The sequence below is a fragment of the Leptosomus discolor genome, chromosome 3 (assembly GCF_034619465.1).
Source record: "Leptosomus discolor isolate bLepDis1 chromosome 3, bLepDis1.hap2, whole genome shotgun sequence".
NCBI lineage: Eukaryota > Metazoa > Chordata > Aves > Leptosomiformes > Leptosomidae > Leptosomus > Leptosomus discolor.
Window position 1 is genome coordinate 20,662,514 of NC_141393.1, and position 21,160 is coordinate 20,683,673.

The 21,160-nt window shown below is 37.4% G+C and overlaps 1 protein-coding gene across 2 annotated transcripts in view; it reads left to right on the plus strand.

Moving 5' to 3' along the window:
- Positions 1–20,748, plus strand: part of PTPN21 (protein tyrosine phosphatase non-receptor type 21) — a 39,187-nt gene extending 18,439 nt beyond the window's left edge. The window contains exons 4-19 of one of the 2 annotated variants that reach the window (XM_086462355.1): positions 333–400; positions 802–872; positions 2,216–2,303; positions 2,506–2,594; positions 4,686–4,773; positions 5,532–5,611; positions 6,770–6,871; positions 7,539–7,599; positions 8,113–8,197; positions 10,442–11,907; positions 14,222–14,359; positions 16,899–17,120; positions 18,352–18,480; positions 18,798–19,032; positions 19,597–19,757; positions 20,620–20,748. In XM_086462355.1, coding sequence (XP_086318481.1) covers positions 333–400; positions 802–872; positions 2,216–2,303; positions 2,506–2,594; positions 4,686–4,773; positions 5,532–5,611; positions 6,770–6,871; positions 7,539–7,599; positions 8,113–8,197; positions 10,442–11,907; positions 14,222–14,359; positions 16,899–17,120; positions 18,352–18,480; positions 18,798–19,032; positions 19,597–19,757; positions 20,620–20,748 — 3,212 coding nt within the window. The remainder of the gene's footprint in view (positions 1–332; positions 401–801; positions 873–2,215; positions 2,304–2,505; positions 2,595–4,685; positions 4,774–5,531; positions 5,612–6,769; positions 6,872–7,538; positions 7,600–8,112; positions 8,198–10,441; positions 11,908–14,221; positions 14,360–16,898; positions 17,121–18,351; positions 18,481–18,797; positions 19,033–19,596; positions 19,758–20,619) is intronic. The other variant, XM_009953610.2, reaches the window with a different exon arrangement.
- The last annotated feature ends 412 nt before the right edge of the window (positions 20,749–21,160 follow it).

A 21,160-nucleotide genomic window follows, 5' to 3' on the forward strand; every position in this document is an offset into this window, starting at 1 on the left:
CCCTTCCAACTTCATCCATTCTGTGATTAAAAAACCAAACAAATAAACCCCCAAGGAACTAAGGAACTTGGAGCAACACTCCAATTGTTTTATCATTTCTTCTTTTCTATCCACAAAGAGTGTTACCAATGTTTCTGAACAAGGTAAAAAGATGGGATGTGTTTTTCTTTCCCTCTTCATAAACATTACTGGTTAGTTTGTTCCGTTGTTTTACTTTCAGATCATAGTTCAATAGGATGGAGATTTGCTACTTGGAGATCTTGCTGCAATTAATTGGGTATTGAATCATTTTGTTACAAATGTTTGAACCCAAGAAATTTTTTATTTTTTAGCTGATTTTGGAGACTATGATCAGTATGAATCTCAGGAGTTTCTACAAAGATTTGCTTTGTTTCCAGTGGTAAGTACTTCCTTTAAAATGATAAATTTCTATTTAATTCTTTCCTTAGAATGGTAAATACATATCATTATTAAAGATTCCATGATCCATCTAGCTTAGTGCTCCCTAGATTGTCAGATTCAGTAAAGGTGTTCTTTGAGACTAGAGTGAGATATGATACCTTATATTACACAGAAGCAAAGATGTTGCCAGATCTTTTTAATTTTATTATATGTGTGGGAAAGTGAGTAAAACCACTTCAAAACAGTGTTTCCACTTTTTGGGTTTGCTTGTTTGCATATTACAGCACCTAAGCTCCAAGACTAGAGTGGAGAGTTGATTTGCCTGTGTAAAGAAACTATAACCATTTAATTTTGTAGAATTTTTTGTATTTCATTCTATAAGTGCTATCTTACCTTAAGGGTTGGCTACAAGAAGAAAAAATATTGGAAGAAGCGACACAGAAAGTTGCTTTGCTACATCAGAAGTACAGGTAAAATATCTAAAACTCTTCCTTGCTTAATTTTGATGTGATTGCTTCAGTAGCTCAGGAAGTTGGGAATCTCGGAAGACAGTTGGACTAATTTCAGCTTCCATTTAAATGAGATTTGCACTGATACATCTGCATTAAAATTACAAGAATTCTTGCTGCATGTAGTGAAAAGAGAACAGAATGACTCTTAAAATAAATGAGAGGATTCTGCTTGAAAATTAAGAATACAGCACACAATTAAATAGTGTGACTTCATCTGTATAACGTTTCTAAAACTTGTTTATGTGAAGTTGTGGCCCCAGTAAAGATGTTTCTTGATAAACAACATTGGCAGATACTGAGGGCAACAGAAATGTAGAGACAGTCACTGTGCTGTAATCCTTATGATCTTAACTAAAAGATAGCTAAGATGCAGTAGTCCAAGACAAAAGAAAAGGAAATTATCTGTTGTCAGTTTATTAGTGAAAAATGTTTGTGACTATGTGAGTAGTATTGATTGTCTTTTCCTGTATTGTTTTAAAACAAGAATTTGAAAATTTGAAATCAGTTTATCTGTGAAGTGCTTTCAGAACAAGACTGCATGGTTAATGTTCAGCAAAGAAAATTTAATTTGCACGACATTAGGAAAGAGTGAAGAAACAGAGATTAATGATTGAAAAAGTATTGAGAGACCTAAGAATGAGCATGACAGGATTTTGCAGGTAGAGATAGTGTCTTTTAGAGATCAATTGAGGTAGGTAGGGAAACATGAGCTTTTCATGCCTGTGACACTATTGCAAGTCTGGGAGAAAACTGTCTTTGTCAGTTGGTCTAATTAAAAAAAAAAAAAAAAAAATTACCTTAACCTACAGATCTTGCCTTTCTCATGCTTTCAAATCATTACAGTTAAAACTCTGTCAGCATTTAGAAAAGGAGACCCTCTTTCCTGAAATGTGAAACGTCAAACATTATGTTGGTCCTAAACATGTATACTGCAATAGGAGAAATTCAGGTCTTGAACATGTGTTCCAAAATAATCTTTCTGATCAGATGAGAAAATATGGTGATAATGATGGCTTTGAAGAAGAATGTGATAATTGTCTGCCATCAGCAGAGACAATAATTTTAACTGGTCTTTGTTGCCATTTACCCCTAGAGATGCCTGAGAGACAGAAGTTACTAGAATTGAAGTGTAAAGGCTAAGACAAATGTATCAGACATTGGTACAGATGAAAACAGCATGATTTGATGATTGCCTGGATGTCTTGGGAATGCTTTTCCAGCTTTGACAGTGTCAATCAGGGTAAAACAAAGACTTTTTTTTCTTATTGACAGTACTAGCTAATTGTTGTTTTCATTTATAGAGGCCTTACTCCTCCTGATGCGGAAATGTTATATATGCAAGAAGTAGAGAGAATGGAGGGCTACGGTGAAGAGACCTATCCTGCAAAGGTAACCGGGGCTTTGATCTTTATCTCAGTTGCTTTTTTTCCCCCTATGTAAAAAAGGGTTACTTCCTGTCAAAAATAAATAAAAACCAAAACCCAGACCATTGCTTTTCTCCCCCAGAATTGTAAAAGTAGTTGCTTTTCATGTAACTTTGCTTTCAAAGACTTTTTTCTGTGTTTGCCTAACTTTTTGCAACTTGTTACAGGACAGCCAAGGAAGTGACATATTCATTGGAGCGTGTCTTGATGGTATCTTTGTGAAACACAAAAATGGTCGTCCTCCTGTTGTATTTAGGTTGGTGTTGTTCTTTCTTAAAATATCTTTGTGCACTTCACAATTTATGTGTGCTCCTCACTAGCATGAATGACTCTTAGATATGATGTGTGTTATTCATTTGATAAACCCAAACATGATCTTGCAGTCATCGCACTACGGGGAATGCTGAAGTCCATGGGAATTTTTCAATATACTGACTGCAGGATGAATCTCTTCAAGCCAGATTAATTTTAAGAGATTAACATTTAATATACATTCTATTGCAAAATGTTTATTGAGTCAAAGAAGAGCAGTTCTCTGCACATAGAGTGTCTTTAAGTCCTGAGACAGGCGCATGAAGTTGCTTAGAAATTTTCAATTGTAATATAATCCAGGAGGTCCTTTCATATATTATATATAAATGAAATGCAGGAGAGTCACATGATAATATTTGTTTCATTATTTTTGATTCATACTTTGTTTTAGTTTATTATTTAATGTTCTGATAGTTAAATTGTAGACATAGTTATGTCTGCAACTTACCTAACAGTTAAAGTTCAGTCTTGATGTGAAATGTCCTGGTTCCCACTGCCTTCACGATGGGTTGCTTGGGCATCCTGGGATGGAATTTGGAATACATTTAAAAAAATACATATAGAGATACTTTTAATGAATTGTAATCTGTAGTTATCGCAAGAGCAAGAAAGGCTTTATTAGTGAACTTCAGTCTTCTAGAACTGAATTTTTGGCTGAATATGAATAGAATCTTGAAGTCTTGTGGTCCAACAGTTACTAGAACTCATGGTGAATTTCTGGGGTTAGAGAAGGTAGCAACTGTGCTTCTTTCTGTTAGTGGGGTTTTTTAATAGAATTTATAAATTCAGTACTGTTAACTGTCCTTCACAAAAATCTATCTCTGCTGCTGATAGGAGAGCTGGTGCCAAGTTCTTTTTAATTGTGTAGAGTGCTAGACGTGCCCTGCTCTGCATTCTTGCAGAATGAAGCAAAAGCTCTGCTGTCTGACTTTCCAAGCACACAGGGGAGAGGAATGAAGCTTTGTCCACACATTTCACATAATTTCCCAAAGAACTGTGGGTACAGTGTCTGTGTAAACATAAGAAAAAAGATGTATATTGGAGAGCATCAGGAAGTATTCATATTCCAATTTCAGTATCCAGTTTTCTGCTCTGTTGCTTATTTGTTGTATGAGTACGGGCAGTTCTACTGGGGATAGATATATCATGGTATTTGGGTGGCAAAAAAGCATAGACAACTGACCCATTAGTACAATTTACAAAGACTGGGTTATGCTTCAGATTGGTTCAAGTAATTTCAGAATTGCATCCATAAATGCGTATAAAACAAGGCCTTAAATTCGAGGGGTTTGGGGACATTAATGTTTCTCTGCCTCACACGTATGATGGTGAGTAGCTATAGAAAATGCTATCAGCCACACCCATATAATGAAAATGGAAGTCATACAAATACTTTAGAGAGAGTCCTGCATGTAGATCATGCTTTTTCTCTGTGTTTGCACTGCAGAATATTCTTTCAATAGACGATTGATATAGGCTTTATTTACACTGACTTAATACTAATGGATCAAACTACATTTGTATTTAACAAGAAGTTGAATGTATATATGGTATTATATTTCTTGCAATCTAACTTTTTCTTTTCTGTCAATATGCAAGAGAGTTCTAGAAAATACGTATAATAATGCCTCAATGGCTCTTTTTGGTGTAGGTTTGTGTTTTTTCCTGGAATGTACGGTTAGCTTTCAAGCAGTTGGGACATTATAATTTACTGGTAACCAAATCTGTCTAAATTTGACTTTATTTTAAAAACAAACAAACAAACACTTGAAAGAATTTCAAGCTGAAAACAAGTAATAAACTCATTACTGTACATGTTGCCCATCTTCAAAAGAGTTAGTCACATACATATTTTTCTTTCAGCAGCCATTTAATGGATATGGTGGTCTGCAACTTGTTTAAATAGATTGATCAATGTTTCATTTGTCCCCAGTTTTTTATCCATATTGGTGGTGGTGGTTCTGTTCTTCAGTTGCATTTTCTATGGTTTGAAAATCAGAGCTTGCCAGTCATGTTCTATCCTTTTTGTGTGCAGGTGGCATGATATTGCCAACATGTCCCACAACAAATCCTTTTTTGCATTAGAGCTAGCAAACAAAGAAGAGACAATCCAATTCCAAACTGTGAGTAGATTTTTACTTTTTTTTTTTCATGAAGGCACTTGTAAATAAAAACATAAATTAAGACTGCTGATTTAACTCAAATGATAAAAACTACTTTTTATATATTTAGCAACTTTGAATTTTATGAGTGAGTCAAAAGTAATAATATTGTCTCTGGCTAGCTTTCTACGGGAAGGCATTAAAAATCTGACCTTTTGTGTTGAGTACATTGACAAGTTTGGTTCAAGTGGTCATAAACATTTTCATCCATTCCAGTAAAATTTCTAGCATATCTTTTTTAACTTTTAAATCAGTGGTATTTAAAGATAAACATGGTCTCAGAGCTTTGCTGGAACGGGCCCTGGCGTTCCTTGCAGAATTAATTTTATGTAGCATCTACCAGTTGCCTTTGTTAAGAAGGCAACTGTTGACAATCTTATGGCATGGTGTGTGTGTGTGTATGTGTGTATATATATATATATATATATATATATATGTACTGTATATTGTGTTAATGTTATAGCTGATAAGAGTGTCTTCCACAAGTCTTCTATGTTCAACTTTCATGAATCTAATAAAATTGTTAGGCTACAGTGCATGTTCAGGCATGCAAAAGTACAGTTTTAGGGAAAACCTGGTGACAGTAATGAAGTTATAGTAAGTGAAATCTGTCAATGATAATTTAATCTTAAAAATTTCAGTAGCTTGTCTGAAAGTGAAGGGTATGCATATTTGACCTAATATGCAAATTTTTTTTTAATTTATTTTTTTTTTGGCAGGAAGATATGGAAACAGCAAAATATGTGTGGAGGATGTGTGTGGCTAGACACAAATTTTACAGACTAAATAAATGCAGCCTGTAAGTAGAATACATTAGCAGAACTCTTGATGCCCTTAAAGCTTTCATTGGGAAGTGAAATTTCTTTATAACCTCTGTAATGTCTTTACTGTCTTGTTTAGATGGTAGTAATTAATGACTTGGGGGGGTTTTCTTAAACTTTCTTGAGAAAATGCTTATCACCAGTTTCTCATGCATGTTGTGATTTGTAACAGGAGACGACAATATTAAACACTGAAATCTTACCAGAAGTAATAGTGTTTGGCCCCTGCTGCTAGATCTCAGTGCTGTGACAGACTTTAGTTGTTTTGGGGGCTACTGTGGCTAGAATGTTTGTGAGCAACTGAATCACTGGGATTTTGGCCTGGGTTTGGGTGAACTGCTCTGAAAGGACACTCTAGAGGCCTTCAAAAGGGCGGGAAGTGTATGTGAAGCACTCCTGAAATGTGCTATATTGACAGCTGAGAGGTATGTGGTCCTTTGGATATCCGTGGAATCCGTGTAGCTCAAGTAGCACCAGTGCAAAGTAAATTTAATACAATTCATCAAATTAAATTTAATTGGGCTGGTCTCCAACTTGTAAATCAAGGGCTGAAATTTGAGCTACTCCACTGGTAGAGCTTTCCTTCAGTTAAGTTACTTCAGTCAAAGAATAAAGAATTAGACCCAATGAAAAGTCTGTCATAAAAAGCGTGATTCCCAAATGTTCCATTCCTCTTCTTTGTACATGAGAAGATGGCTATGGAGGGGTTGGTCCTAAATTTGCTGAGGCCAGTGGAAAGATAATGGAATATTTTGTACCACAGGTGGCTGATTTATTTTAGAAGAGTAAGCTTTATGTGGAATAGAGTAGACCTCATACCTCTAAGCTTGTAAACCTTGCTGCCTTTTGAGGAGCCTAAGAAATACTGGTAGGAGTAGTGCATTTGTGGGACTTGTGTATTGCTATCTGAATAATGTCAGTTCTATAATTCTGTATTGAGTGTCAGTCTCTAAGATTATTTAATTTCTTTCACTGCAACATGGTTTTATTAATAGGTAAAGTCCTCAAAAAAACTTTTCTGATTATCTCTAAGATACCCTGCATCTGGTTCTGCTGCTGAAAACTGTCTTATGCATGCCTGTATTAAGTTCAGTTTGGGGTTTTTTTTCCTTAATCTGTACATACCTTGTCTTTAGAGACTCCCTGGACTCTCCACCTGAGGAGGGCTCTCAGAAATCTTCCCTCATTCTTTCTCTTCCACGCTTTCCAATCCTTTCTCGTCCTTCACTTCCCAAAGGGTGAGCTGAAAAATCATCTTTCTTTCTGAAATCTGGCAGTTCCTGCATTTGTATTATGCTGCTGTCTTTTGACCTCTGTCTTGTTGCAAAGTGCACAGTACAGGTGCAGTGTAGGGTGGGCAAAAAGGTTTCTGGACCTTACATCCTAGAGGCAACCCAACAAATTATGAAAATTTATTACCATTAGCTTACATGTTGAAACATACAGATGCTCATGCAGTATAGTTGCGCTTCCCAGTTCCTGTAACATCTGTAACATCACATTTTGTAAATAATTTTGTCTGGTCTTGTAGAACAGGTAACTTACAGTATGAGATTTTTATATGGGGTTCAAATTTGGAACTAGTCTCCAGTTACTCGGCTGCTTTTTCTGCTCTGCTGTAGTGCTTCAGGGACATCTCCTTTTTACACTTCATAGAAAAGAAGCAAAGAAATAACTGAGGTATTTTGATCCTGGTTTTGTGATTCTACTCATACTGTCTGCGATGGTGCTTTATGCACAGAGCTCTTTCCTTTTGAGACTGTTGGGGAGGACTATTCAATACAGGGCCTGGATCAAGAAATGTAGAGGGATTTTTTTGAACTGAACTTGGGAGCACTTTCCAAGGTTTGAAATAGGTCTTGGTGGTGTTAAGAATCATTTCTCAGCATAAAATTTCTTCTGTAGACAAACCCAGCCTGTTACAGTGAATCCTGTTAGAAGGAGGTCTTCGTCCAGGATGTCTATGGTAAGGAAAGCAAATAGGTTTTTATTTGCATTTGTATGTGTTTCAATTGACTTTGAATCAGACATTAGTTTCCTTCAGTGAAATAAAATGAGCAGTGGAAAAGATGAGTCTAGTGAGGAACTGTTTCTGGCTTGTAGAAAAAGCTGCTATGTAAAATCTGAATAATGGAATTAAAATAATTGCCCTGAAAAGTATTTTAAATGCTTCTATTTTTAGCTTGATTGCTCTGTCTCTAGGAGGCTCTGCTAGATGTCAGATGGCAAGATACAGTCTTGGGTTGGTGGTGTGTGGTTTTGGTTTTGTTTCCTTTTTTTTCAATTATTATTTCTTGTATGACTTCACAGGAGAAACTTACATTGCAGATTTAGAGAAATGCTGTAAGACTAAAGTGTGTGTGTGTGTGTATTATATGTTATATATATAATATTACACATTATATATATTTAAAAAAATCTTCAAGAACTATTTTTAAAATAAATCATGAGTTTAACAATAAGATGCTTGCTTTCTTAGCCCAAGCCTCAGCCTTATATGATGCCTCCACCACCTCAGCTGCATTACAATGGTCATTATACTGAACCATATGCATCCTCCCAAGGTAAGTTCATTAAATCCAAGGCCACGCTACACCATTTTAGAAGGTAAAAGCTGTAATTTGCATTTATAGGTACTTTAGCTAGAGCTGAATGAATTCATAGGGTGAACATGGGATAGTTTGTACTACAGCACTCATTGAAGTGTGTGCTGCTACTCTAGGCATGTAGTCTAATGTGAAATAGAATCATTGAATCGTTTAGGTTGGAAATGACCTTTAAGATCATCAAGTCCAACCGTTAGCCTAGCACTGCCAAGTCCACCACTAAATCATGTCTCTAAGCACCACATCTGCACGTCTTTCTTTTAAACACCTCCAGGGATGGTGACTTCACCACTTCCCTGGGCAGCCTGTTCCAGTGCTTGACAACTCTTTCTGTGAAGACATTTTTCCTAATGTCCAATCTAAACCTCCCCTGGCACAGGTTGAGGCCATTTCCTCTTGTCCTATCGCTTGTTACTTGGGCGAAGAGACTGACCCCCACCTCACTACAGCCTCCTTTCAGGTAGCTGTAATAAGGTCTCCCCTCAGCCCCCTCTTGTCCAGACTAAACAACCTCAGTTCCCTCAGCTGCTTATCCTCCATATCCTCTCCTATGGGATATGAGCAAAGTTAGTTGTGATAGCATATACAGCAGCTATAGACTGTGGTCCCTTGTGTGAGTTTAAGCTGACTGTCGTTTTTTTGGTTCATGTACCAAATTGGTATTTTATGGCATTGTAAGATCCTTGTCAATATTTATCTTAATAGCTGCAGAGAGTGACTGATCCCTCAAACAATTCAGACGATTAAAAATAAAAAATTGTTAAAATGAGGATGCAGGAAGAGAGAAGTTTCTCTCAGAATTGGTAGACTACAAGGGGGTGGGGAATTCAAAGGCTAAGTAGGTCTGCAATTTATGGAATTGGTATACATTTGATTGAAAAAAGGAAAGAAAAAAACCCCAAGCAAACCCTAATTAGAATTCTCAAGGAATGTATACTCCTAATCTAAGCAGTTTACAGTGGAGTCATGACTTTTCTCTCCTTTTTTTTTTTTATTTTTTGATTGTTACACACTGTGCCTTTAATTAACAAAGTTGCTGCCCTGAAAGGCTTAGTCTAATCTTTTGCAAAGTTGCCTTAGTTTTGATAGGGACCTTCCAGTCCTACAAGTCAGCTGGATAAAAAAAAAATAGTGTTAACTCCTCACTGGTAAGGGGAATAAGCACGTTTTCTATCTAAATAGAGTTACACAAGTATTCATGAAGGTAAAGGTATTTAAATTCAGAATGTAGCTGAATTATTTCCAATATAGTGTTGGAGTTATTGCTGGGTACTTGCTACTGCATACCTCCTATTTTTGAACAATCTTTTCACAAACAAAAGTTTTTGATTGTCAGCAAATTCATTAACGTAAGCGTATCAATTGTTTTGGTGAACCTGAAGAGTTAAATCATGAAAGGCATCTAAAGCCATGACTGAATTGTTCTCTTCTGGAGCTCGACAAACTGTACACTCGATGAAGTAATATTAATTTATTAAATGTATATTAGATGTATAATCTGTTAGGTCATTTTCTTTACTCATCAGAGTGGGTATGTGTTAATGTGCAAACAATATATGGTGGTGGTTTAAACTGTCTCCAGAATTTCTCCAGAAAAGTTAGTTTGAGGGTTTGTTTGGTTTTGGGTTTTATTTTATTTTATTTTAATTTAATTTAATTTTATTTTATTTTTTAAAAGTCTTGTAGTACTATATCTAGTTATGGCCTGGAGGGGAGAAGAGTGAGGGATTTTTTTGTGTGGTTGTTGTGGAGGTGTGTCTAGGGTTTTGCTGTTTTTTCTGTTTGCTTTTTTTTCTTCCTTTCTGTTTAAACTGATCTCATTAGATCAGTGCAAACCCTGGTGTAGACATGTTTTCTTTCAGTTGGTGTTGTTTGAGATTGATAGATTGATAGGGATTTTGTTTAACTTGGACTGAAATTTAGCAAACCTATCCCAAACAGAAGAAAGCTGTTCTTAAACTGAGACAATGTTTTCCAACAGGAATTTGCATCATTGTAGTAGATTATTGTGGTATACATCCCTTAGGTATCAACAACAACAAAAAACCTGGCTTTTTTTTTTTTTCCCCCTTCCTATTTCAATACATAGCTAAGAATAACTGAGATTTTGAAAATCTCAAACGTTGGTTAGCTATGTCTTAATAGAGGATATCTTTGTTTGATGTCTTGGACATAAAGCTTGTTCTTAAACTTTACTTTCAGATAACCTCTTTGTGAGCAATCAGAATGGATACTACTGTCACTCCCAGACTAGCTTGGATAGAGCCCCCCATGACTACAGTGGTCGGATCCGCAATGGTAGTGTCTATAGTGCACATAGCACAAACTCCTTGAACAATCCACAGCATTACTTGCAGCCGTCCCCCATGTCCTCTAATCCGAGCATTACTGGAAGCGATGTCCTCAGAACTGATTATGTCCCGTCACATAGACATAGCGCACTGATACCACCTTCTTATCGTCCCACGCCAGACTATGAAACTGTGATGAGACAGCTCAACAGGGGAATGGTGCAAACGGATAGGCAGAGTCATTCAATGAGAAATCTTAATATCAGCAATTCATATGCTTACAGCAGGCCTGATGCCTTAGTTTACAGTCAACCTGAAATACGAGAACACGCTCACTTCGCTTCCCCACAATCTAACCATTATCCATTTAACCTGAACTACAGTTTTCATAGTCAATCCCCCTATCCTTATCCTGCTGAAAAGCGACCAGTTGTTGGGGCAGTCAGTGTGCCTGAGTTGACAAATGTGCAGCTCCAGGCTCAGGACTATCCGGCACCAAACATAATGAAGACCCAAGTCTATCGACCGCCTCCCCCGTACCCATACCCAAGACCAGCAAATAGTACTCCAGACCTTTCACGACACATCTACATTAGCAGCAGCAATCCAGATCTTATCACAAGGCGAGTGCACCATTCTGTCCAGACATTTCAGGAAGACAGCCTGCCTGTGGCACATTCTCTTCAGGAAGTCAGTGAACCTCTAACATCGGCGCGCCATGCTCAACTGCAGAAAAGGAACAGTATTGAAATAGCAGGCTTGACTCCCACCTTTGAAGGAATAAGAATTAAAGAGAGGACCATGTCAGCTTCTGCAGCAGATGTGGCTCTTCCAAGAGTTATCTCAGAAGGGTCACAGTCCAACGTTCTGATGGAGAGAACAAAGCAAAAAGAAAGTGAGCAAGAAGAAAGTGTGAACTGTGATCATAAGAAAACCCTTTCAGATGCCACTATGCTGATTCACAGTAGTGAGGAAGAAGAAGAATTTGAAGAAGAAAACAAGACTAGTACAAGCCTTTCTCCTCTTCCTGAAGATCAAACCCAACTTGCGTCTGTTATGGGTGGTTATTCTCATGATTCAGTACTGAACTACCCTTATAGCTCTGTTGCTTCATCTGCTGGCCCTTTGCATATTCTTGAGCCTAAATTACATATTACAGAGACAGAAAAGAGAATGAAAGATATGAGCCCTGTTCATCTACTAGTAGAAGGCCAGGTACAGAGAAGAGGGGATGGACTGCTTACTCCATCCATGTCGGAATCTGATCTTACTACATCAGGGAGATATAGAGTAAGGAGAGATTCAGTAAAGAAGAGACCTGTGTCCGATCTTTTGTCTGGGAAGAAGAATATTGTGGAAGGCCTTCCCCCACTAGGTGTAAGTGGATACTATTCCTCGTTTTGGGTTGTTCTGTAGTGGGAGTTGTGTGGGGTTTTTGTTTGAGGCTTGGTTGTTTTTTTTTTAATCAACCTGAGATGCTTTTAAAAAATGTGAATTAAAAGCTATGTTAAGCTTAACATTTATTTTTCTGGTTTTCCCTGATTAACTTTGCTTGGCTATGTTTTATTCCCTTCTCTGCCATGTCTGAGTTCTGGTTGTATAGTCTTCCCATAAAAATCCAGCTGTGCAGCCTCCATCTATCTGCTACACCTAACCTGGTTAGCAACTGTAGAATGAGCTAATTTAAAGTCAGTTCTAGATCCCGAATTCTGCCCTATGCATCCTTATCTGGAACAGATGCAACTCTTTTTCCATTCCACTACCAGCTTTCTAATCTTCCTCTCACTGAAAAGTGGGTGTAGCTGAATGTTTACTTTTTTGGATTCATTTGTTTTCTTCTTCTGATCCAAAAGGGGGGGACCTGATGCATTGGGCAATAAATTCTTTCCTTGCATTCTCTTCTTTCCTCTGTCCATGCCCCTTTTCATATCCTTTCCCTTTTGCCTTCTCTTCAAGCTGTTTTTGTCCCACTAAAGGTATTTCTTGCTTGCCGTATCTCTTTCTCCTACTCCAATCTTATGAAGCCATAAATAGTGAACAACTGCAAGTTTCACCTTCCCTGTAATTCCCACCTCACAGAAACATGAAGGCCTGCGTGGGACTGTAGAATTTCACTGGCAGTCCTTACCACTCATTTTAAACTTTTGTTCAGTTTTATGTGGTTTGTGGCATATTTCAAGTGCTAATGGAGGAAGACCATTTTTATTATTATTGTGCCTCTTAAAATTGGTTGTTAACTTTGCCTGCCTGAGTTAAGTGTCAAATAGTTTTCTGTAGAAACTGGACTGCAGTGGAACTACTGTATAACTTCTACTGCTGTAGTATCTGTTAGAGCTGATGCTGCAAAAGTTAGCCTATGCAAAGGCTATGTGTTTAAATAGTTACTGCTCTCACAATTTTTTTGTCTGTCAGACCTGCTATACATGGAGCTGAACACAATGAAATGAACCTTCATCAGCTTCAATTAATTTTATAATTGTGTATGTTTTTCTAAATCTGCTTCCTCCTGTTTATGTGGACACAGGAAAAAAATTGGTACCTTCCTCCTTGGGTTCACATTTAGATAGTCATTTAGTACTTTGTTCTCCAAAAGATACATTTTCAGACACTGATGTATCTACCGAAATCATAGCCTGCCTTTTCTTTCTGATAGCTATATAAATGTTCAAGTCAACCTTTGAAATAAAATTGATACTAAAACTTTCTTACTGAAAGTGTTCAGTAAAATACTTTCTGGTTCATTAACATTTAACAGTGCCATTACATAATAGAGACCATTACCTTTCTATATTCAATATTGAGATGAATATCCTGGTAACAAAGCTGGCCCCTAGCAATATTTGCACATTTTGCTTTTCAATGAACTCTTACCATTGTGTTTGTGTTCACTTTTAAATGTGGTCTCATCCTTTTAGCTTTGTCTTTGTATTCCTTACTACCATTTAGCTTTTGAAAGTATCGATTATCATTCAAGCAGAATATACACTCACATTTTCAGTGTATTTTTGTTAACGACCAAACTTAGCAACTGCAGGAATGGTGAAGTTTTCTCTTACAGTTTTTAAAATAGTCATTTGAATTTATTCTTTCATAAAAATCCCCCTTTGGTATTTTTCTCAAATAATGAATGGTAACTTCAATAATTTAGGTTCGTAGCCTGGTTCAGGGCTCAGATCTGTCTATTCTGTGTTCATGTTTTGTATGTGGAGTTTCTTGAAAACTTAGTCAAACATTTAACTGTATCCAAATATCTTAAAGGTATATGCTCATTGTTATGCCCGCTTGTAGAGAAGAAAAGTGCCTGCAAACTGAATAGTCTAGTAAGGAATAATTTTTATGTGTTTTTGGGGTTGGAAAGTGATTTCAGTTCTGTACAAGAATGTTAATTATCCAGAGTTGTCACCTCACACCCTCAGTTGTGAGTTTTGTAGGGAACAGTATTTGTCATTCTCATGCAGTTTTATTAACCTGTCTGGAATGAAGACAGACTTGTGTTGTGGCCTTGGAGGAATGTAGTCCCACCACCCTAATCTCTCACTGCACTGCTTATCAAAAAAAAAAAAAAAAAAAGTCGGAGCTGTTTGCAGAAGAGGTCAAAGACATGCTTTGTTAATTGAACTCAGCTGGTTTCTGCTTTACAACTTCGTCAGATATTTAAGAATACTTCCAAGTTTTAGCTTTTCTTTTACAGGGTATGAAAAAGAATAAAAATGATGCAAAAAAAATAGGGCCTCTGAAACTAGCTGCCCTAAATGGACTAGCTTTGACTAGAATGCCTCTGCCAGATGAAGGGAAAGAAGAATCAACAAGAGCAACAAATGATGAACGGGTATGTTGAAATTTTTTAATGCTTGATTTCTCTTTTACACTAGTGATTTTTTCAAAATGAAATGCATATGAATGGTGCTTTGTGTTGACTTCAAAATGCTTCAGAGTAAAAAGAACTCTACTGAGAACTGAAACAAAATGAAGGATGAGACTTCTGATTGATAAGTCATTGCTAGGAATATTGGGTAGAACTCAGATTTTTTTTTTTTTTTTTTCCTTAAGATTTAAGATAAGAGTAATTCAGATTATAGTTTACCCTTTGAACATATAGGAAGCAAATTAAATAGTATCTACTGATACATTTTCGTCCCAAGTCTTTCTGTTTTCACTCTTGATTTTGGGGTTTTCCAGACTGAAAACATATGAAAATTAAAATTCTGAGTGTGAGATTGAACTTAGTTGTAATTATTAGTAATTCATACAATTTTTACAATAAATTTTGTAGCTAAATTGCATCCCCAGGGTACAGCTTGTGCAGATTGCATTTATCTGTTTTCCTCAGATGAATCCTTGAAAATATAGATGTAGCTTCTGTAATCTGCAGAAATTTTAAATTCAATAAAAGATCTCAGATCACTGAGAGGACGTCAGGTTCTAGAATTTGAGGATAATTCTTTGAGAAATGTAAGACTCCATCTGCTTCTGTGTCAGAGTAAACAGTATCAGGAAATATACTTCAGCCTGCCTCATATATCATTAAATAGGTGCAGGAAAGTAAAATACAGTCAATATCCAGCCTGTGAAGGACTACATAGAACAGTGCTGTCATCACACATCTGACCAGGGAGCAACTAGATGCACCAGGGTCTACAGTGATCATTGTACATTCTGCAAACAGTGATCTCTTAAGAATCCAGTTCTCGGGATGGTTGGTCATCCTCAGCTGCAGAACCCCTCTTGCTCAATTTGTTTACAGTCACTGGGCAGGGATTAGAACCTGAAGGAACAGTCCTGCTCTCACTGGCTGCAGTTTTAAGGAACAGACCAAGAAAATTAGTTGCAAGACACATGGTAGAAATTAATTCTTGGAGTTTGAAGGCTTAGAGTGAGATCCATATGAAGGAAAATTGACTGTTCCATTTCAACATAGTTGAAGTTCTTTTTGAACTATATATACACTCCTTAAAGATGCTAAGGGACAAAAATTATCATTGTGTTACTGAGGTACAGTTCCACATTTAGTACCTATGTTGATAATTTCCTCTTACTTACAGCCATCATCTCGTCTTTATTGAATTATTTATTGAATTCAGCCATATTATTTGTTACTCAGTTAGCTCTGCCCAGACTGTTGAGGTAAAATAAGAATCCATGAAGTCAAGTTATGAAAAAGACGTGTCACTACACTTTCTTTTCAGGCAGTCATAGATACCATGAAATGGGAATAATTCCTAAAACAGTTCAGAAGAGGCAATGCAAAGCAGACTTGTGATATGAAAGGAAGTCCTGACTGCAGATATTTTAGAAGATTACTTTAAAGTTAATTCAATGCCTGTTTCTTTGCTCAGCTTCATATTATTATCAGTTTAAATGAGGGAATTTAGCCTAAAGGTAGTAAAGGAGTTTGTACAGTTGATGTATTTATGTGCAAATTGCGTATGATTGAGGTTTTACACCTTCCTCTGCAGCATTTGGCATTATGGTTATTTGATACGAGAAACTTTTCTGACCTGATACTGTAGAGCAGTTGCTGTGAGAGACTGGGGACATGTGACATAGATGAAATTTTCTGGCTGAAATCTTACATATTATTCCTCTAATTATTGTTGGCAAAGAGGTGCTGAAATTCCAGAAGTGTCTTATGATTTAGAAAGACCTTGGTTTCGAAAGAATAAATCGAGGGGGTGGGGTGGGGGCAGCTTATTAAATGAAACAGATTGAATTATACTATTAGAAAAAAATCCTGGGTTTATACCTCAGCTGCAGCAAGAGGTTCTAAGAAGGCTTTGCTTCTGTATGCAGAGTTTAGTATCTTCAGACTAAGAAAATGTTTATAGTGAATTATTAGCTCATTGACTGAGGCAGGTGTTTTGTTTTACACTTCTAGAGGTTTTTTTCCATCCAAATGACAAAGTTGACTTAATGGGTTTTGGATTACAGGGTTAAAGGAGACATTTTCAAATGATGAGACCTAACATGCTATATTGAGCAAAAGGATTAATGAGTATTTCTTGTTCAAAGGTATTTGAGGCAGTTTGTAGTATAGCATAGCTATATGGTTTGGTGAAATATTTCTCTGCCCAACTGGGTTGTCTTTATAGGAACTATGAGGTAATCTTTCTTTCACCAGTGGTATCTGCAGTCTTTGTGACCTAATGAGGTATAACAGGCTGTTTAGTTTTCACTTGAACAAAATTCCTGCTGGTTAGAGTTGCTTCTAATTTATTCTGGTATGTTTGTGAAACATTAATAGCTGGAAAAGCATTGAAGAAGTATGTGGGAGAGGAAAATACATACATTTTCTCCTTCATGAATTCTCTGTTAAAATAGACTCACCTTAGAGTGTGAATTTATATGGTTATCTGTGTTCTGTCTTTCAGTGTAAAGTTCTGGAGCAACGGTTAGAGCAGGGGATGGTGTTTACTGAATACGAGCGCGTTCAGAAAAAAAGACTTATAGATGGCGAGTGCTCAATAGCTCGGCTTCCTGAAAATGCTGAGAGAAACCGGTTCCAGGACGTCCTTCCTTATGATGATACCAGAGTAGAGCTAGTCCCAACCAAAGAAAATAACACAGGTTACATCAATGCATCTCATATCAAGGTGAGAAAAATAATGTTGGAGAAATACTTCCCAGTTCATGTGGTAACTAAAAATGGATTTGGCTATCAATTTTGGTTTGGTCAGATGAATGAGAATCCCTCCATCTCTCTCTTTCCCTTCTTCGGCAGAGGTTTCCTTGGGGAAAGGAGGAACCTGTTTTTCCCCATTATCTAGAATAATGGAGGCTTAATTATTGGAGAGAGCTTCTGCGTTTCGGTTCTGTATTGATCTGCTGTCTCCTTTCTCTCTCTGTCTCGTCTCTCTGTGGATTGGTGCTAACAGAAGGCATGTCCATTCTTCCAGGAGTTAAGAAGGCAAATAGCTTTATAACAAACTGGGATCCCTTGCAATGATTATGATATTTCTGAACTGCAGTGACAATCCTTACCATTTCTTCCTCTTCTGCACTAGACTAGATCCACAATAGGTGGCAGTAAACTAATTCCGGGTTTAAACTTTTTTGGATACTTAGAGGAACAGATGGAGCCATGGGAAGATCTACTCTTCCATAATCTTCAGTTGCCCCCTTTTGCCAGCCTTAGCATTTTAAACTCTGTTTAAAAAATTGAAGAAGTGGCAGAGTGACCTCAAGAGCCTTCAAGGCAGTTCGTTCATTTTGAGTGCATTTACCTACTTAAAGTGCAACTACAATTGGCTTCGTGCTTTCTCTGAAAAGAGTCAAGATCATCAAAGCAGCAGTTGTAGTTGTATTGCTGTCTTTTTTTTTTTTTTTAATAAGTCTGTTTGTACACTGACATGGTACCATAATTTCTGTATTTCAGCTCATTTACACGATATTGAGTAACTCTTCTGACCCTTCTCGAACAAGATAATATTTTTTGAGGGAACATCAGCTAATTCAAACTTTTTAGTGCATATAATAGCATTTACAGCACCAAGGTATGAAAGCTTCTCTAAACCTGAATTGGCTAGAATACCTTAAATTCACAAAAGAGAAGTATGATTTTATTTACTCACTTTTGTGTTATGCTTATGGTGTAAAATACATTTATTTAGCCATGTGCCTATACAATTTTAAACATTGTGTCCCTTCTGCATCTAATTTGACAAGATGCAGTTAAAAAATGGGAGGCAGATATAACTCACAGTGGGCTCCTGCTTCTGCAGTGTTGCTGCCTTCTTTCATTTTGTGCATCTTCAAATGGCTGACTTTAAGAATTGAGGAAGGGAGTTTGCAATAATTACTAATCTAATGTCTTTCTATTTACAGATCTCTGTTGGCGGCATAGAGTGGGATTACATTGCTACGCAGGGCCCTTTGCAGAATACGTGTCAGGATTTCTGGCAGATGATCTGGGAACAAGGGATTGCCATCATAGCTATGGTGACGGCAGAGGAAGTGAGTATAAACCAAGTCAGGTTTCCCCCAGAAATTCTGCAATGATTTTGTTATGATCTGTTAGAGGAAGGGCATCTTTGCTCCAACAACAAGATGACTCAAAGATAAATTTCTAGGGTCCCGTTTGCCCTCCTGTCTTGCTTTCCTTGGTAGAATGATGTAAATTTGGGAACTTTTTCTGCTGGAAAGTTGGTTTACTCAGTGAGAAACTGTAATACTGTAGTAGTACTTAATAGAGGAGAAGTACAGTTGATAGAGGAGCATTAGTTGTACGAGTGTTCTTATGTTTCTTGTTAAGCAAGTGTTTTACTTTTAAGGAAAGTGGGCGAGAAAAAAGCTTCAGATACTGGCCACGTCTTGGTTCAAGACACAACACTGTAACATACGGAAGATTTAAGATTACCACACGATTCCGTACTGACTCAGGCTGCTATGCAACTACGGGTTTGAAGATTAAGCATCTTCTCACAGGACAAGAGAGAACAGTTTGGCATCTGCAGTATACTGACTGGCCGCAGCATGGCTGTCCAGAGGATTTAAAGGGATTTCTCTGTAAGTTGCATTTAATAGCTGTGGTTTGGGCTGGGTTGTTTGTTCGTTGAGTTGGTTTTTTTTTAATACCTCCTAAAAATGGCTGCTTTACATGAATTAGCTTTTGATAAGTATGCCAAACATTCTGTTGTAAAAGGTTTCTTCACACCAGCAAGAGATACTGATTTATATTTTTCGGCAGGAATATACCTGCCAGTTTGTTAAAGTGACTGTTTATGTCTAAAGCCAAATATATAATTTACTAGAAGTTCATATAGGTTAAAACATAATTGCATCACATACCACATATTTGAGGATGTTCCAGCAGTAGCAAGATGGCCATGAACCACCTTTGGTGGGGGATAGGGGAACAAGGCAAGGAAGGCCTTACAAAAATTAGATGATCTTTATAGATCTGTATTGCTTTGGTTGGGATATGAGTTGTGATTTATACAGTGCGTCACTTTTTTCTGTGGGATGTCATTTGTTAAATTACTACTTCTCTGGTGGTCATACAGTGTAATTGCATGGCTTATGGGGCTTCATCTCCTAAATTTACTGTTCTTATCTTGTTGAACTTAATAGCATACTTGGAAGAGATACAGTCAGTGCGGCGCCATACGAACAGCACTGCGGATCCTAAAAACTCTAATCCTCCTGTACTGGTACATTGCAGTGCAGGTGTAGGACGAACAGGAGTGGTCATACTGTCAGAGATCATGATCGCTTGCTTGGAACACAATGAGGTGATCTCTTTGTCTTTCTCATGCTTTAAGTAATGTTAGGTAATATAAGAGTAAATAACCTGCCTAAGAAATATTTTATGGTGTTCATTTGAGCTTTCCCAAGAAGTGTCCTTTGGAAGAGCCCTTACAACTATGGTTGAAAGAGCTCTTGGCAATTCAACAGAAGTTAATAATCTTCCACCGTTGCCCACTTACACACTGGGTAATGGAATGCTCATTTGGATTCTTGACTGTAAGATGCTGAGTCACTGAGTGGAACAAGGTATGCCCTAGGCTATTAAGTGTATTTCAGGATTTTGCCCTAACTTTACCACTTTTATTTCATGCCTTACTTTTAATAGATAATATTCAAGAACATGCTTTGTAGCCAGCCTCTGTGCTTGTTATTAAATATTTTGTTCCTAAGTGTGCTGTATTTGCAGTTTCAGTCTTAGCAGAGGACAAAGTGGTAGTTTAATAGAATAAAACTTGATCCTATCAGCTTTTAGCTGGAAGTGGACAGCTATAAAGCTTTTATTGATAATACAGTATGCCAGCTGAGACTGAACAAATTGATTGTTCCGTTGTGCATCCCTGTCCTAACACTGTGCAGACTTTTGCAGCCATTAGATTTGTGAAGACCCATACCCCATGAGATAGGCGAGTTGACCATGATGTGTATTTCACAGATGAGGAGGTAGGCCTGGTCAGTGGTGTAGTGCAGTCTGTACTGCAGGCATGAGCAATGAATTGTCAGAGCTGACACTAGAGCAGCTGATTCTGCCCTTAGATCACAGGTACTGCTCTGAACCTCCTGCTGAAAAAGCACAAGCCAGTGTCCTTGCTCGCCAGTCACTTGTAATGGTTTGTTCTCTTCCTCCAGATGCTGGACATCCCACGAGTGCTGGACATGTTGAGGCAGCAGAGAATGATGATGGTGCAGACTCTTTCGCAGTACACTTTCGTCTATGGAGTTCTCATTCAGTTTCTCAAAAGTTCTAGACTTATATAATCCCTGCTGCTTCCTGAGGGATGCTGCAGGAGTTCACAGAAAGAAAATTACAGTTGTCCAGGCAGACCTGCTTTCACTGGTATTTTCTTTGGGTGATGAATCACACAGTTACCTTCTAGGGCTGGTATGTGACTGTTAAATGCAAGTCAATGTAACAGTCCCTGCAAAGTAGGATCTTCGCTGGACTAGATTCTTCCCGTGTTCAGCTGCAGTCATATTAGGGAACGATTTTACTTGTTCTGGTCTGTAGTACTTGCATACATTCTTTAGAGTGGTGTTACTCCAGGCAAAATAAGTATCTTATGGAATGGAAGTACATGGCACAATTTTACTAACATTATGTTTTAAAACATAATTGTTAGCTGTGCGAAAGCTAAAATCTGTAGATGTACATGGAGTGGGAAGCCTGCTC